Source organism: Akebia trifoliata, chromosome 2 (assembly GCF_017979445.1).
Source record: "Akebia trifoliata isolate Shusen 1 chromosome 2, ASM1797944v1, whole genome shotgun sequence".
Classification (NCBI taxonomy): Eukaryota; Viridiplantae; Streptophyta; class Magnoliopsida; order Ranunculales; family Lardizabalaceae; genus Akebia; species Akebia trifoliata.
In genome coordinates, this window is record NC_141376.1 from 11117122 (window position 1) to 11133978 (window position 16857).

Genomic DNA, 16857 nt, shown 5'->3' on the forward strand with positions numbered 1-16857 from the left:
TCTAAATGCCAAAATATATTAGGTTGTAACATAAAAAAATCTGTTATGAAACTTCCACATTACAGAAAAGAAAGAAAATTAGAAATATAAAGTTAACAGCAGACCAAACATGCAGTAATTTAATATGAATGAGTTTATACGAGAGTTTATGCCTCAAATAGAGAAATGTAAGCAGGCATGTTAATCAATCTTGTACAAAGAAAGTCAAGTAAGGCTTTAATTGGTCATTGAGAACAACTGATTTGGTCTAATAAATAATCAAAATCAGATTTTAAACCTTACTTGTAGCCATGGAGATCATTCTCAAAAACAAATGCAGAATATGTATAACAGAGAAATTACAAATCGAACCAAAATTTCTGAATTTAAATTGAACCAAATTTTCGAAATTGGGATTTTGGATTGAAATCGTACCAAAATTTGAATCAACGCTGTAGAAATTAGGATTATACAGCAAAATCAACAAAATATTAACAAAAATCCAGGGTTTAGGGATCGATTGGACAGAAAAATTAAAAAAATACATAGCAAAACATACCTTAATTTTCGAGAGGCCGAGATCAGATCGGATCTGATTATTGAACCCTCACGCATTTCAGAGATCAAGATAGAGAGAGATCGACAGCGAGGCAGAGAGGTTCTATGTCGAATAATCCTTAAAGAGTGTTCGAGTTTCAGCGACTTGAGATCTATTTCAAACGAGATCTTCAAGTATGAGACAGAGGCTTCGAGTTTCAGCGGAGATGAGAGAGAGGCGAAGTTCGAGTGTTTGAGTTCGAGTTTCAGCAGAGAAGAGAGAGAGACAGAGATGAAAGAGGCGGAGTTCGAGTTTCAGCGGAGATGAGAGAGAGACGGAGATGAGAGAGGCGGAGTTCGAGTGTTTGAGGGAGCGAGTCTAGTAATAAAATCGTTGTTATAGCGACGGTCAGACTTTGACCGTCACTAAAAATCGTCGTTACAGCCCACTTTTCCTGTAGTGTCATAAGTTGAATATGATGAAATTTTGATTCCAACTCACTATTCATTTTATTTCTCAAAACATGAAAACCCAGATGGCAGGTTTTTCAAAGTTACGATGACATTGATTTGAAGTAGCGAGATCACTGCGAATCTGCAATATCATCACTTTTATAACGAAAGAGATTGTCACTTCAAAAATAAAAAATCAGTCATCTCGCTACTTTAAACCGGTGAGATCATCACTTTGAAAAACTTGTGATCTCACTCTTCATGTTTTAGGAATTAAAATGAATAATTAGCCAGAATAATTTCGTCAAAAATTGATCTCATCGTGGGAAATTTCTAAAAACTCTAGGTTGACTTGCACTGCACACTACGGTTAGAACATGATTATACTACACCTATAAAGTATTTCATGATTATACTTCACCTATAAAGTATTTCGTAGAATATAACTATTAAAGGAATTAAAAGACGTATCAGGGTGTATGGGATAATTGGGTATCCATTGACTAGTCTCTTTCATGCACACGTACGTGCAGAGCGTCCATGACATGTTAATAATCACTTTTAATCTACTTGTCCTTGGATAAGGATGGAAATTCATATTTCATATACACGAGTGAATGAATCCATTTCATCTTCACGTGTTCTTCACACCTGTGCCATCCCATGGTCTATGGCCCACGTGGGTATGGAGAACTTTGTACACATTTCATCTCTTACCTATGTACATTGTATGATTCGTCTTGATGGACACACTTACACACATTCAGATCCCCTAATGAGGAGCTGACATAAAGTTTCAGGCCCTACTGATCTCTAATTTTATCAGGTGGTACAACTACTTTATGGACCCTTAATTAAGTATAACCAGTATGCATGATTGGTGATTTAGGTAGATATTTTCAACCATAATCCTCGTGATATGTGATATTAAATTGTAAAGTGAACCATCCCACAATTCCACTTGGATGAAGATCAAATTAATTGAGAATTTATGATTTTTCTTTTTATAATCTTATAATAGAATTGGTTTAGGTGATTGTGTCCGTCATCCATTCCCACCAGTGAAAAATCTCTCAGGATCAATATTATTTGACAAAACATTGTCTGATTTATCATTATTGCATATGTTTCGAGATTTACATCGTTCTTGCTGGTGTATGGCATGCCTATTATCAGATGTTTTCTTGTGCGATATTTTTTTATTTCAGATTTGTTCATCAATTCTACACATAAGTAATTCTTCTGTCAAAGATTTCACTTATTCGCACATGCATCGTCTCTATCATTAATGGGTATTGAATCATCTCAACACCAAAGAGAGTTCAACTTTGAAGTAGGCAGGCCGCTTCAAAACTTTGAATGAATCCTTTGTTGTGATTTGTGGAGTTTGATAGGTTTTCTAGGGTATTTATATTTCTAGTTTTTGGTGAAAGGGTGTAATTTTCAATTATGAGTTTTCTCTTCATAGTGGAATCAGTGTGATCAATGGATGTGCCTCAATCTTGAGAGAACCATGTAAAATCTGTAATTTTTTTTGTGATTGTATCTTGTCTTATTTTTGTTTTTTGATTTGTTTTCTTGTTTCAATTGCACCTCTTTTCTTAACACCCTCCTTGCAAGACATATGACATTTTGAATTTATTTCACACCTCTACATTTTTGCCAAAATTTGAAATACCCCCTTGGAAATGCCACGTGCAGTCCAACAGAGAGGGTTTCTTCAAAATTTTGAAGCAGCCTGCCAGTTTCAAAGTTTTTTCCACTCCAAAGAATCGAGAGTTTATGACTAGAGTCGACTCATGGTTCCGTAGGCTACATTGGTGGTTCTTTGACTTATAAAGTCAGCTCAGGTTATTATGTTTCCAATACAATTCATTTCGATCTCAATAGTAAAATGATATTACTCATCTTGAGGTGGCACATAGATTTTATGCCCATGATGCGAAAATGCTTAGTTAAATCCATTCTCCATGCATTTAAAATTCCATGTAGTCACTGGTCCCAAAAGGACATTAATCAACTCAAGGATGGAACTCTTTAACTAAAGGCTGCCCAAAAATAAGAGAGGAAACAGGGACCATTTAGCCTATTCGACAATCCAATGAAGATTGAGAATGAAATCTTTTGAACCAATAATATTTGAGATATTTACGAAAATGTGATCAACTTTTGATGATTTTATGATTCCAGCTCATTGTTCATTTTAATTACCAAAGCATGAATGGTAACGATATCAAAGGTTCTAAGTGAATTTCGCAGGCTTAAAGTGACTATCTCGCAGGTTTTGCCATTTTTAGCAAGATCACCAGTGAGATTGCCACTTTGGGTCAAAAAAACCGGTGAGTTTGTCACTTTAAAACCAGCGATCTCGTCATTTGAAAAACCTGCGATTTCGATTGATCACATTTTGGTAGTTAAAATAATCTGGAATCATAAATTCTTCAAAATCAGCTTGCAAAATGGTAATTCACCCATAATATATTTCTTTCAAAATTGCCCGTATCTGTCTCTTCTAAATCACATTGTGGATCAAGTTTTACCAAAATAATAATAACAATAATAATAAAACTAAAACTAAATTACTCACAAAATTGCCTCAAGTTTTTGCAATATTTAATCATGTCTTAAACTTTTTCTCTTTAAAATTAAGTACTTTAGTTTTACTCACATTTTACAAATGCTTTTACTTTTTTTCTACGGCTATTCTACTATATAAGAGCACTAACAAAGGTCTCTAATTTCTCATATTAAACAATGATAAATTTGTATGTATTATTGTATTTTTCTTATAATATTCTTAAAAATTTTACATTTTACATCCGATAATGATGTATTCAAATATAATACAATAATTTATTTATTTTTACTTATTTATTTTATTATAAAGTTCTTATAATTCATAACTAAAGCCTCTAAAGGAAAGCACTCTCACTTAGTATCCCACCAAGGTCCCGAATTCCTCACTAATCCTGATCCATACAACACCTCAAGTAATTCAACTCTGAAGTTTCCTCATAAAGCTCCTTTCATTACCATTATATCAGTAGTGAGCCCACAATCTTAATGGTGCTATCTAAATTAGTTGGTTAAGTCTATAGATGATGATATTATAGATCTAGGTTCAATTCATGTCATCACCAAGTTACTAATCTCTTTAAAAGAAGCTTACCCAAAAATAAAATGATCCTAGAAGCTATAACAATTACATAATCTTAATTTGATTCTCGACCAGTCCACCCATAAACCCATTTTGATCTTCTAGGTAACCATTTGCTTCAACCACAAGTTTTTGGCTCACTACAATGGTGTCATCGAAAATATTAGTAGATGATCTATGATGTAAATACTCTCGGTGATTTGTAATTATGGAGGGGTCCTTCTGTTAAGTAATTTTCTTGTATTCTAGTTTTGGGAGTTATATTACTCTTGTTATATTAAAATTGGATTTTCTTGTGGAAGTGATTTTCTAGTTATATTAAAATAGTGGTAATTAACCACTATTCTATTGGGTTTAAAACTCTAGTCCACTTTTAATTGGAATCTTAGTGCTTAGTCTTCCCTCTTATATACTTAGGTATTAGGTTATATTTTGTATTAAGTCAATTCTTCCAGGTTTGAAAGAGAAAGGGAGAGGGGTGTACAACGATTTCAAGACTTGGATTTTAGGATTAAAATCTTTAGTGATTATTTTTTGTATTGTTTTCATTTGATTTCTTTGTGAAGCATATTGGATCTATCCGTGGGCGTAGGCATTATTGTCGAACCGCATAAATATGATATTCTTTGATTTGCTTCTTAATTTATTTAATTTTTTTGTTATTTCTTTTGTAATCGTATTGAATAGAAATCTCCAAATTCACAACACTTTCAACCCCAGTTTATCAATAAAAAAAGAAAAATTATTGAGTATCATTTTTTTATATTATATCCCTAACTTGAAAAAAGATACCCACATTAACAATAACTTGAGAAAGCAGATACCTGTGATTTAAATTTAAAAAGTAAAGATGTTCAGCCAACATGTAGGAATTATACAAAGCTAACCTTCATTAGATTGTATCAAAGAAAGGTGACACAAAGGAAAGTGACCAGGAAGAATCCATCCCCTCAACACATGCAATCCCATACCTCAAATAAACCCCATAATTAAAACCTCCCCACTTCTGCACCTCCATGCATACCGGCATCGATTCCAATGTTACCCTCGTCTTCAAATCTCTAAACAAAGTTCATTAAATTAAAGGTATCCAAAGAGAGAGATGCTCGCCACATGTCTCCTTCTCTCTCATCCTTTTTTCTCTAAATCCCCGTGATCTCTTTATTTTATCAATCTAGTACTTAAGAAAAGCTGCAAAAGGAATCCATCCCCCACCACTTGCCCCAGTTCATGCACCTACTCACCTATTTATACTCTCTCTTCATCTAATCTCTCTCTCACCACACAATCTAACACTAATCTCTCTTTCTCTAAATGGGTTTCTTTCAATCTTCCAAAACAACCCTTTTTCTTACTCTTCTTGTTTATCTTAGCTTCTCCAACCTATGTTTTGAGGCTAGAAAGCTTACTTCTCTTTATGAACCACCACCTATGGTTCTTAATTACCATAATGGGGCTTTACTTGAAGGAGATCTCCTTGTCTCCATTCTCTGGTATGGTAAATTCACCTCAGCTCAGAAATCCATTGTTTCAGACTTTCTTCTCTCTCACTCTAAAAAAGAATTGGGTTTCTCCTCTAAAACACCCACTGTTTCTCTATGGTGGAAAACCATTGAAATTTATCTAAAAAAAGCTGGAAAAAAACAGACCCAAATCATGATTTCTAACCAAATATCCAATGAGAATTACTCCAAGGGAAAAATTCTCACAAAAGCTCAGATTTCCGAGTTGGCCCAGAGGGTCAACTCGAAACCGGGCGGTTTAGTACTCGTTCTTACGGATAAAGACGTTGCAGTCGAGGGCTTTTGCATGAGCACATGTGGGTTTCATGGATCCAATGCGAAGAAAGACGACTCGGCCTTCATTTGGGTTGGGAACTCGGAGAGTCAGTGTCCGGGTCAATGCGCTTGGCCGTTTCACCAACCGATTTATGGACCACAGAGTGCGGCATTAGGAGCGCCAAATGGAGACGTGGGTTTGGATGGCATGATTGTAAATATTGCCAGTCTTTTGGCAGGAACTGTAACAAATCCGTTCGGTAACGGATACTTTCAGGGTGCGGCTGACGCGTCACTCGAGGCCGTGTCGGCGTGTCCGGGAATTTTTGGGAAGGGAGCGTATCCGGGTTACGCAGGGGAGTTGTTGGTGGATTCGGGTACGGGTGCTAGCTATAATGCATATGGTGTGCATGGTAGGAAGTACCTGTTACCGGCCATATTTGACCCATCCACCGGTTCATGCTCGATAATTGTATGAAGAATGACTGACACGTGGCATACTCCACTACTTGGTAGTTTGTATTTTGTATTGTACATATATATAAAGTAAAATTCTATTCTGTACAATGAGGTTATCAGGATCTATGATGCCCCATCACTTACCGTGCGATGGATGCATTTTAAAAATCTTTGATTTAATAATTAACTTCCATGAACAGTGAAGAATAGAGTTGTCAATCATCATGTAGGACTGTTAAGTGGGCCACGTTTCGCCCGGGTCCGGTAATACTATTAGACCCATTTAATTATTGGGTCAAAACAGGCTAGGCCTGATTCCTGTTTATGGCAAGGCCCATCAGGATACCTAGCCTAGGCTGATAATTAATATTACAATTTTGTTTATAATACTAGGGTATTTTAGTAAAAACCGCCTGGGAAATGGTCGAGATTAGGGTCCCACCCCCCACCCCCCATTGCAAGATGATGCCACCCTCGCTAGACTTTCGTCGACCTTCATTTTAAACGAATGTCTCTTAGTAAAGGGTGTTAAATGCCACCCTCATATCCTTGGAATAAAATAGCTCACCATTTCTTTGAAAGGGTTCAAGGGTTTGAAGAGTGAATATATAGTAAAAGGATTCAATTGCAGGGAGAAGAACAGGAGTTGAGGAAGGGATGGTAGTTAAATACTTCATCACCTACAACAATGGTGAAAATTAGGATTTATGGGTAGAAAGTAGGAGTGCAATTTGATTCTATTCAAATCGAGAACCAAACCAAACCGACAACTTTGGGGTGATTTGGAATAAGTTGCAGTTCGGTTCCAGGTTACGAAAATGGAGAACCAATCAATTTGGTTTAGTTCTAAGATTAAGCTTGTATAGAAACAAACCCTATACAATAAATATATATATATATATATTTATATAAAAATTATTATAAATTATTTTATGAGTTAGGACATGGATTAGTGATTTTTTATGGATAAACTAATGACTTTTTATAGATAGACTAGTGATTATTGTATGAAATTTTATGATTATTATATGTTTGTTTTGTCATTAAAAAATATTACTTACAATTTATAGAATATTGGCAATTCGTAAAATCGAACCGAACCCAATTGACTTTAGTTCGATTTGATTCAAATGGAATTTGGTTTGGTTCTGGTTCTGGTTCTTATTTAGTGGAACCAACCTATGTTGGTTTGGTTCAAATTTGACCTCAAACTAAACAAAGTCGCACACCTAGTAGAAAACATTAACATTGTAATCAATCCAAGCAAAAGCAATGGAGTTCTATAAGCCAATAGTGAGGAGCTACTTATTTTGTACGTCAATGATGACACAGATCATCGAGTGAGCAAGAGCTCGAAGAGTGTTTCTATCAACATCATCGATGCGGATGTGAGTGATCTTCTAATCTTGAAGAAATGAAATTAAGTCAACTGGAAGTTATATGAAGGTATTTTAGACATTTAATACCATCTACTAAGAGACATTCATTTAAAATGAAGGTTAAATTTGGTTAACGAAAGTCCAAGCAGGTAGACCTCATCTTGCATTTCAGGGAGATCTAATATCTCCCATTTTAGAGGATTTTTTTTTTAATGCTAAAATACCTTATAATATAGAATCATGATTTTCTAACACCCCCCTCTGACATACACCACCTTTACCCCCATCACAGAACTATAGATCATTTGCCTCGGGATACATAAAATTATAAATCTTTTTCTTGTGTATCCCGAGAAAAATGATCTATGGTTCCGTGATTATATGTATGTCAAAGGGGGGACGTCAGATTATTACCACTCTATAATATATTATAACTATCCCTAATATTTAAATGAATTTTGAGGGCTGGGCCGGCCTATAAATATGCTAACTTGTAGGCCGGGCTTGTTCATGGGATAAATTTTATTTGGCGTTTCACGCCACCAGATGGATCAAGTTTGACTTAGATTTTGAGGTCCAACAAGTACTTGTTGACTTTTAGCCCAATCAATTAGCATCTCTATATAAGGGTTCTTGCTCCCACCAATATTTCAATTTGAATGAGGTTATCCAAGGTATAGTAATTATATAGTGTGTTTCGAAAATTGTCCTCTCCCTCTTGTGAAATCGCTCTTTAATATAACTTTATATTGGGTAGTACAAAAATGTTATTAATTGGGCTCACAAATAAAGAGTAAGATTAGTGTCGGTATGGAGCTGACTTCCTATGCTTCGAATCTCTAATTCCATTTGTAGGGCTTACATCATTACTAAGGACAGGAACATCCAAGCTTACAAAGTAACAATGAGTTCTTCATATCGTAGAGGCCATCATTAAAAACTGAATAACGATGCATGCAAGTGGCAAATCATACGTGGAAGATGTGGCAAGGGCACTGAATCACAGATTTTTTCCTTGTGTATCTCGAAGAAAAAGATCTATGATCCTGTGCCTTTGCCATGTCAGCCATGTACAGACCGTCTATGATTGACCGCATGCATTCATCCTGATTCTTAATATATATATGTATGTATCAATTACTACAACATTACTAACCTGTGTTATCAGATTTGTTCCAACTACACTGAATCACAAATCGATTTGTAGTTTACCTCGCACTAGATTCGTGGAATGTAGCAAATTAACCCATCTTCTTCAAACTGATGTCATACACATGATTTAAAATATCAAAATGTCTCAGAATGTATAGGTTGAAACATATCAATATTGGCTCAAACCAAAACATTGAATGTTTCAAGAATATGATGAGTTTGTATTGATTTGTATCGAATGTATAGGTTGATACCATATCGATTTTTTCATTAACCGAAACATCCAATTGATACAATATTTTAAATCATGGTCATACCCCTCTACGTTTTATAGATAGTTGAGTTATTTCCTTCTATTTTTAAACGAATAACATTCCCCTTGTGCACTTATCTTTAACTTGTAACCCAAAAAAAACCTACTTATTTTTATATTTTTGTTCTCGAAAGCTGTCATCTTCAACTCTTGAATATTCATCTCCAACATCAGCCATGTCACCAACCTTTAAACCTCAACGTAATATAAGATTATCGTTGCTTACCCTTATAACATGGGTTCATTTGAGAGTAGCCAACCACGAATCCAAATTTAAAACTAGGTAACGTAGTTCCTAACCATATCACTAGTAAATTTTTATCAAATTCACTTATGTTTTGCAATGTGGGCCCTGCTTGGTACACTACAAATAGTTTGCAATGCAAATGTTTTAAATTTGTTTTACCCATGCTTGGTATCCACTTCGAAATCTCTGGCAAAATCGTTTCATTTTCTTCACTGATTTTATAATGCAATATATATATATATATTGGAGTGGTAAATTACTAAAATAAATTTCAACTTATTCAACCTCATCAAATAAAATATTCAAATTACAAAAATACCCACAATGTTTGCTACATTTATATGTATATGAATTTATGAAAATACCCCCATCGTATATATAATTTTCTGGGTGGCTCAATGTAGGACCAGGAGTTGACCCATTGACACTTCTATCGGATTCCAAAGTGTAGGGTTAAAACTTAAGAAAATAATAATAAAACAGCAGGGGGGTGGCAATCACAAAGCACATTGGGTGAAGCCTAGAAGCTGTAAAATAAACTACCAAATGGAAATAAAGATAGATGGGTTTTTCATACTATAAAGGTCTCTATCTCATCAACGCATGATAAAACTATTATTTAGGTTATTCTCAATATTTTTTATGAAGGCTCTGCTTGGAACACCACAAATAGCAATTGATTTTTGTCTTTATTCCATCAATGAGTGATAAAGGTCTCTAACAAGGGTATTTTTGTAATTTCAATATGTAATTAAATCTAACTTTGAGGAGTATTTTCATAAATTTATGTATATATTGCATTAATAGGGATCGAGGGCATTTTTGTAATTTTAGTATTTTTATAAAGAATATTTTAATAATTTTGATATATACACAGGTTGGAATTGAATAATTTTACAAATGATTTGTGGTACTTTTTATGCCTCAAACCATTTGCTGAAGAGTCGTGCTATTGCTGCTCGCCATATATATTATTTGTGCCCACTTAAGTTTTTTTTTTTTTTTTTTTTTTTTAAAGAAAGAAAAAAAAAAGAAGAGGAAATCACGTTTTTACCTTTTTCCATATTTCCATACACCCACCTCTTCTCCATCTATTGATCGAAAAATCCGAACCATCTTCTTTATTGATTCTCTCCTTCTCCACCAACTACTTCTCTCTCTCTCTCTCTCTCTCTCTTCTTGTTTCTTCATATTTATTTTCCTTTGAGTTTTGTGAGAGATTGAATCAATGGAGATTATGTTTTAAATTTTTTTTTTCAAGTTATCTTATTTCTTTGAAATTTATGTTACCTTTTTACATTTAATCATCAAGGAAAAAAGAAAAAAAAACACTTTTACAACTTCAAACAACGATTTCAAAATGAAAAACTAGAAAAAGTTTTCATAGTTTTGTTCGATAGGTTTAAACTGAAATTGTTTTAACAAATTTTGGTAGTTACCTACCAATCATAACTTCTTACCGAACATTATAAAATCGATTTGGTGGGCGCCTATCGAATAAAACTTTCTAATGTTTGATATAAAGTCACGTCCGATAGAATACTTACCGGATCTTCGACAATAAGTTTAGTCTGAACCTACCAAACAATATCTATAAAAAAAAAAATAATCTATAAGTGCTTTGGTAGGTTCTCATCAAATATGTTTTGTAATGTTTGGTAGGATACTTACCAAATCAGCTAAAATAAGTTTGATCTGAACTTATAAAACAAAATTTGTCAAAAAACTCCAAGTTCTTCAATTCAAAATCGTTGTTTTGAAAGTTTTAATAGTGAATTTTCCATCTTATTTGATGATTTAATGCAAAAAAAAAATAAAAAAAAATCAAAGAAATAAGATTCTTGAAAAAAAAACCCTAAAACCTTATTCACATTCATTTAATATCTCACAAAAGTCAAAAGGAGATGAATATCAAGAACAAGATTGAGAGAGAGAGAGAGCTACATGGTGGAGAAGAATGGAGAATGGATAGAGAATATAGTGAGATGATTGAGATTTTCATTCAGTAGATAGATAGATGGATAAGATGGTGAGTGTGTAGAGTAATTCGATGAAGGTATTAGTGTAATTTATATTTCTGTTTATTTATTTATTTTTAACTTAAGGGGGCGCAAAGAGTGTATGTGGTAGGCTCCAGTAACACGACCCTTTGCTAAAATTTCTTAAGAATTTATGTGATACGTGCAAACTTTTCGTAATGCAAATAAATTGCATTGTATAACCAAGCACCAATAAAATTGATTTTAACAAATAATTTGCAACATACTAAACAGGGCCGTGAGATCAAACTTATTTTCTGTTATGATAGTCTTCATGGTGGTGGATGTATGTGTCGATCATCCACATGACATTAATGTGATCCAAGTTAACTCGGTATGCAATTCCTAGATAACATGGTCTTAATCATAGTGGAAGTTCAAATATGAAGTAAGCATAGACTGACTCATATGCAATTCCTAGATAACATGGTCTCAAAACTCGTCCGAGACCGAGACATCATTCGACTGAATGATACAAATGCACAAGTCACTTTTTGGACCGAGATTTAGTACTTCACGATCAATTTTTTGATTTTTTAAACGAGGTGTCTCAAACGTATCAAAAAATTCATTTGAGATGACTTGATATCGGGCCTGGACGAGATGAGACACTAAACCGAGTTTTAAAACTATGGTCTCAATTGATTGATTTTATATTGTAAGTACAATAATTTGGACATTGAGATAGTCTTATGTTAATTTCACTGAGGTAGCCTTCCACAACTGTGAATTTAAGGTCTAGTTACACTGTTAGAGCCCCACTACGTACCCTTGAAAACTCGGCCCATCTCTTAGTTAATGGACCCACACATGAATAATCCGACACATGACCCGCTCTCAAGATTCCATAATAAATCAATAATCGACAAAATTGAGGGGGAACAATTGTAGGGACAGAACTATAATGTCTCCTGGCGCCACAGAAATGTCACCCTGACATGAAAACCAATGAGACAAACAAAATTTATTGGATGATTAAATTGCCAAAGCCTCGGATCCCAACTGAGGGTTGCAAGATAAATCAGCCCGACACCTATGTCAACTTTATCTCCTGATGATCAACTTAGATTGCTGCATGCCACCACAGATCAACATGTTTCACTTAGAGATCCGGTTCTTAATTAAGCAGAAAGGTCGGATCTCGATAGATCAAGCATGAATGCTAAATCTCAGATCTCGGACTTCCGATTGCTTTTTTTAAGATAAAGGCGAATCCTCAAATATCAGGGGGATATGAGGATAGGTCAGACGTGAAACTAAATTCTAATGAGATTAATCTGAAAGAGTAAAGAATCTCAAAATGGATAAAATCATGATTTAAAATATCCTATGGATTGAATGTTTTAGTTAATGAAAAAATCGATATGATCTCGGCTGATACATTCCTGAAACATTAAATATTTTGGAGTCAATTTTTCGTATGGGTCTTGGTTGAATCTGATTCATATTGACTGAAAGATTTCGATATTTTAAACCATGGACATGAATATTATTAAGGTGGATTCCTAAATTGGATGACGATGAATAAAAGACAACTAAAAAGTTAACTCTTGCATTACTATGGGCATTAAAGAGTTTGGTGCAGGTACACTTAGGAGCATAGGAGAAAAGCTTACTTTTGATAAAGTATAAATGTACATTTGTCTAACGATTCAATTCTCGAGTTATTGAATTGATTCAATTTGATGAAGATTTGAGTCGAGTCAAGTTTTCGAGTTTGAAATATAGGTTTGGTGCCACTTGACATGAAAATTTAGAAGAGTCGTGATAATATGACTCGCCAGGTGACATACTCAAATGACTTCATGACGTGAATAAATTTAAGAATCATATATCTATATGTCTCGGGATACACTATTTTATGAGAAAAATAATAGAAATTAAAAATATAGATCTCTTAACTTATTAAAAATATAGAAATTAAAAATAATAGAACCACTCTTTAATGCAAAATTCTGTTGTAACAGAGACTACAATGTTGTTAACATATTGATCTTTTAACTTATTATTATTATTTTTTAAATGAAGTTTTCGGTTTGAGCGCCCTTTGTACAACAAAAAGTGATAAGAGGACTTCTATCCTCAAACGAAGTCTATGGGTCTCCTTCAAACATATTTTGAGAAAAGAAAAAGGGAAAATTACTTGATGATTTGTAGTGAAAGGTTTTCTTTCTAATTATTTCTTAAGTTTTAGGGATTCTCTTAATAGTCCATTTAGTAAAACTTTATTTTCTTAATAGTCTCCCAGGCCCCAATCTCATCTCAAGTTATCACATTTTTAAAATACTGAAAATACATATTTTTCATCTTCTTCATATACTTAAGTTTTTCAATGATGATTCCAATTATTTTCGATGATCTTTTATCGTGAATGAAGAATGAAAATGATATATTTCTTATTTTGAACTTTTGATGTATTATTTATTTATTTATTTCGACGATTTATAAAAAATTGTTTTACTTTATTTTTTGATGAAATTCAATCAAGGATGATTATTTTAGTTTGAAATCATCTACACAAGTCGTTGTGTCAAGTTTTAAGTCGATCTTTTCATGTATTTTAATTGGAAAAACTCAAAAAATGATAATGAATGGGTTTTACAGTGTCGTGTTCGACTTTATTTTTTAGTTCAATATTTTTATTGTCGATTTCTACATTTTTATTAACAAATTGTCGAGCTTACCAATTTTTAGTTTTGAGTTTGACATCTGAAAAAAAATGTTGAACTTGACAATAAAATATATATTAAAATCAAAAATTAAAATTGTTGAACTTGACGCTATAAAACCTATCCATCTTCATTTTTTTGTTTTTTTTGAGTTTTTCCAACTAAAATACATGGAAAAATCGACGTAAAACTTAACATAATGATTTGTGTCGATGATTTCAGATCAAAATAACATCCTTGATCGATTTTCATCTAAATACAAAGTAAAATAATTGAAAAATCCTAATTTTTTTACATATATCTTTAAAATGCTTGAAAAACCTCTTGAAAATGAATTCTTCTTCCTTCTAAAATCCTTTCGATTGGAATCGAGTCCCCAAAACTCTACCAGGATATCGAAAATCCAATTGCTTGGGACAGAAATGGTGAGTTTGAATGGTTAGGACAGCTTTGACATTTCAATCGTGAAAAATGTCTAGAATGGAGTTTATGGACTAATTAAAAAAGATGGATTTACTAAATGGACTATTTTGCCCACTCCCAAAAGTAAATGACTAATTAAAAAGAAAACCTTCCGCCTGGGACCATTAAGTAATTTTTCCAAAGAAAAAACTAGATTTCCTAGGGAGCAGTATCATATCTAGAAATTACTATGTTTTTACGTAATAGAATTTCTAAGAAAATAAGATCATTTCCCCATCTTAACCCTTGCTTTAATGAAATTAGAAAAAGGAAAATACCATCCAGGAACAAGGCTTATGGCTTATTATCAAATGAGCTAGGCCCTTAATGGATAATCGTGTAATAATCCAATTTGAGCCAATAAAATATGATAATTATGTAATATAATATATAATAATATAAATGAGACCGTTCAAGGGACAAAAAAAAATTGACAACGTGTTTTGGAAATATGGGTTAGACGTTTTGAATGGGCAGATTTTTGACACGTTGTCAAAATTTTTTTTATCCCCAAATCCTGACCCATGTATAGTAGTATAATATGTAATAATTAAATTAGGTATCTTATATAACATGTATTTGGTCCGAATCAAATATCTAATAAGATAATTGAATTCAAATTCAAGCATGGAATTAAGTACTCGTCAGATTTTAATTTTGATTATGGACGTCAATTTTGTTTTGGGTGGGTGATTTGAATCTTTTATATATGATTAACATCCCTTGACAACCCTAAAATGAACACTTGAGTTATAAAGATGTATTAACGATACTCAAATGTAATAGATTAATAATTTTTTATTTTTTTCTTTTATGTCAACTACATGTTTGATCTTACTAAGGTTTTCTAAAGTGTATTTTAGAAATACCTCCTGTTAAATTAGTGATATTACGTTTGCCCTGTTGCAAAATGCAAGATTAGGTTTATCCTTTGACCGTAAGTGAACGTTGTTTTTTCTTGATGATTTAAGAATGAATGTTTTTTTTTTTTTTTTTTAATCTCTTCAAATACTTAAATCACTAAATCAAAATTTAGAACAAAATAAAATTTCACTGTTTAATTATTAAGAAAAAGCAACGATGACTAACAATCAACGGGATAAACCTAATATCACCAATTTGATAGGGTGCCTTTATGGAATACCCTTTCCTAAACCCATCTTTTTAAATCAAATAAAAACACTTGGGCTAGTGATTGTTTCTTTTGGTAGATCATCTTTATGATGGATGGTAGGTACCATCCTCATCCTAGGTCTCATAATTATTCCTATCTCTTTTTCAAATTTTATTAATTGAATAAAAATTTTAACTCATATTTTACGAATTTTGTCTCTAGCTCTAATAATCTATACCTTTTAAAAGAGTCGTGATGAATGTTATAAATTCTACGCGGTTGATGTGGCAAGGGCATATAATCATAAATCTTTTTCTTTGGGATATACAAGGAAAAAGATCTAATGTTCCATGCCCTTTCACATCAATTGTGTACATACTATGTATGATTTATTGGGTGCATTCATCATTATTCTTTTTAGAATTCATAATCTCTATTGAGACCCTTGTTAGCAATCTCCTGTTAAATTCTTGAAAAATTCATGAATTTTTCAATTTTTTCAATGAAAGTATTATTCTCTAGATTATTGAACTACTCTAAATAATTCACGGATTTTAAATTTGAAAAGAATAGAACCCATTTTTACAAATTTTTATAAAACTCAATGGGAAAAAAAAAATGCTACTATAACTTGTTGTATATTGCAAAGTGTAAACTTGTAAATTGTGACGTTTAACACAAGTCAACTTTAAAGCGGTCATGCTTCAAAATTTTGGAGGAATCCACCTTTTTACTTGAAAATGACCCTTTTATATTTAAAAAAATAATGACATGATTCTCTACATTTATTTGAGATTACACCTTAATTTTTCAAATTGATAATTTGTCCATTGAGTTTAGTCTTCTTTTAAAAATCAATGGAATAATAACATCAATGTCCTCATTATCACCACCATCATTTTTACCATCACCATCACTATCATATGTTTAAATTTGTGATTTTTGAAATTTTAAAATGAAACAAATAATACACGTACAAAGCATATACTGCATATTTTTCATTTATTGAATTTTTGACTGAATTTTTGACTTGATTTTTGCAATTCAAGATTAAATAAAACTTGAATTTTTCACGAATCAAATTTTTGTCATATTCCAAATTGCTAACAAGGACTAAGA

General features: G+C 32.8%; 1 protein-coding gene across 1 annotated transcript; it reads left to right on the forward strand.

The window, feature by feature from the left end:
- The first annotated feature begins 5045 nt into the window (after nt 1-5045).
- On the forward strand, nt 5046-6542 carry LOC147409519 (protein PHOSPHATE-INDUCED 1-like). Its single transcript, XM_086429861.1, has one exon. The coding sequence runs from the start codon at nt 5441-5443 to the stop codon at nt 6380-6382; it is 942 nt and encodes a 313-aa protein (XP_086285987.1). The 5' UTR covers nt 5046-5440; the 3' UTR covers nt 6383-6542.
- Nucleotides 6543-16857: the final 10315 nt, after the last annotated feature.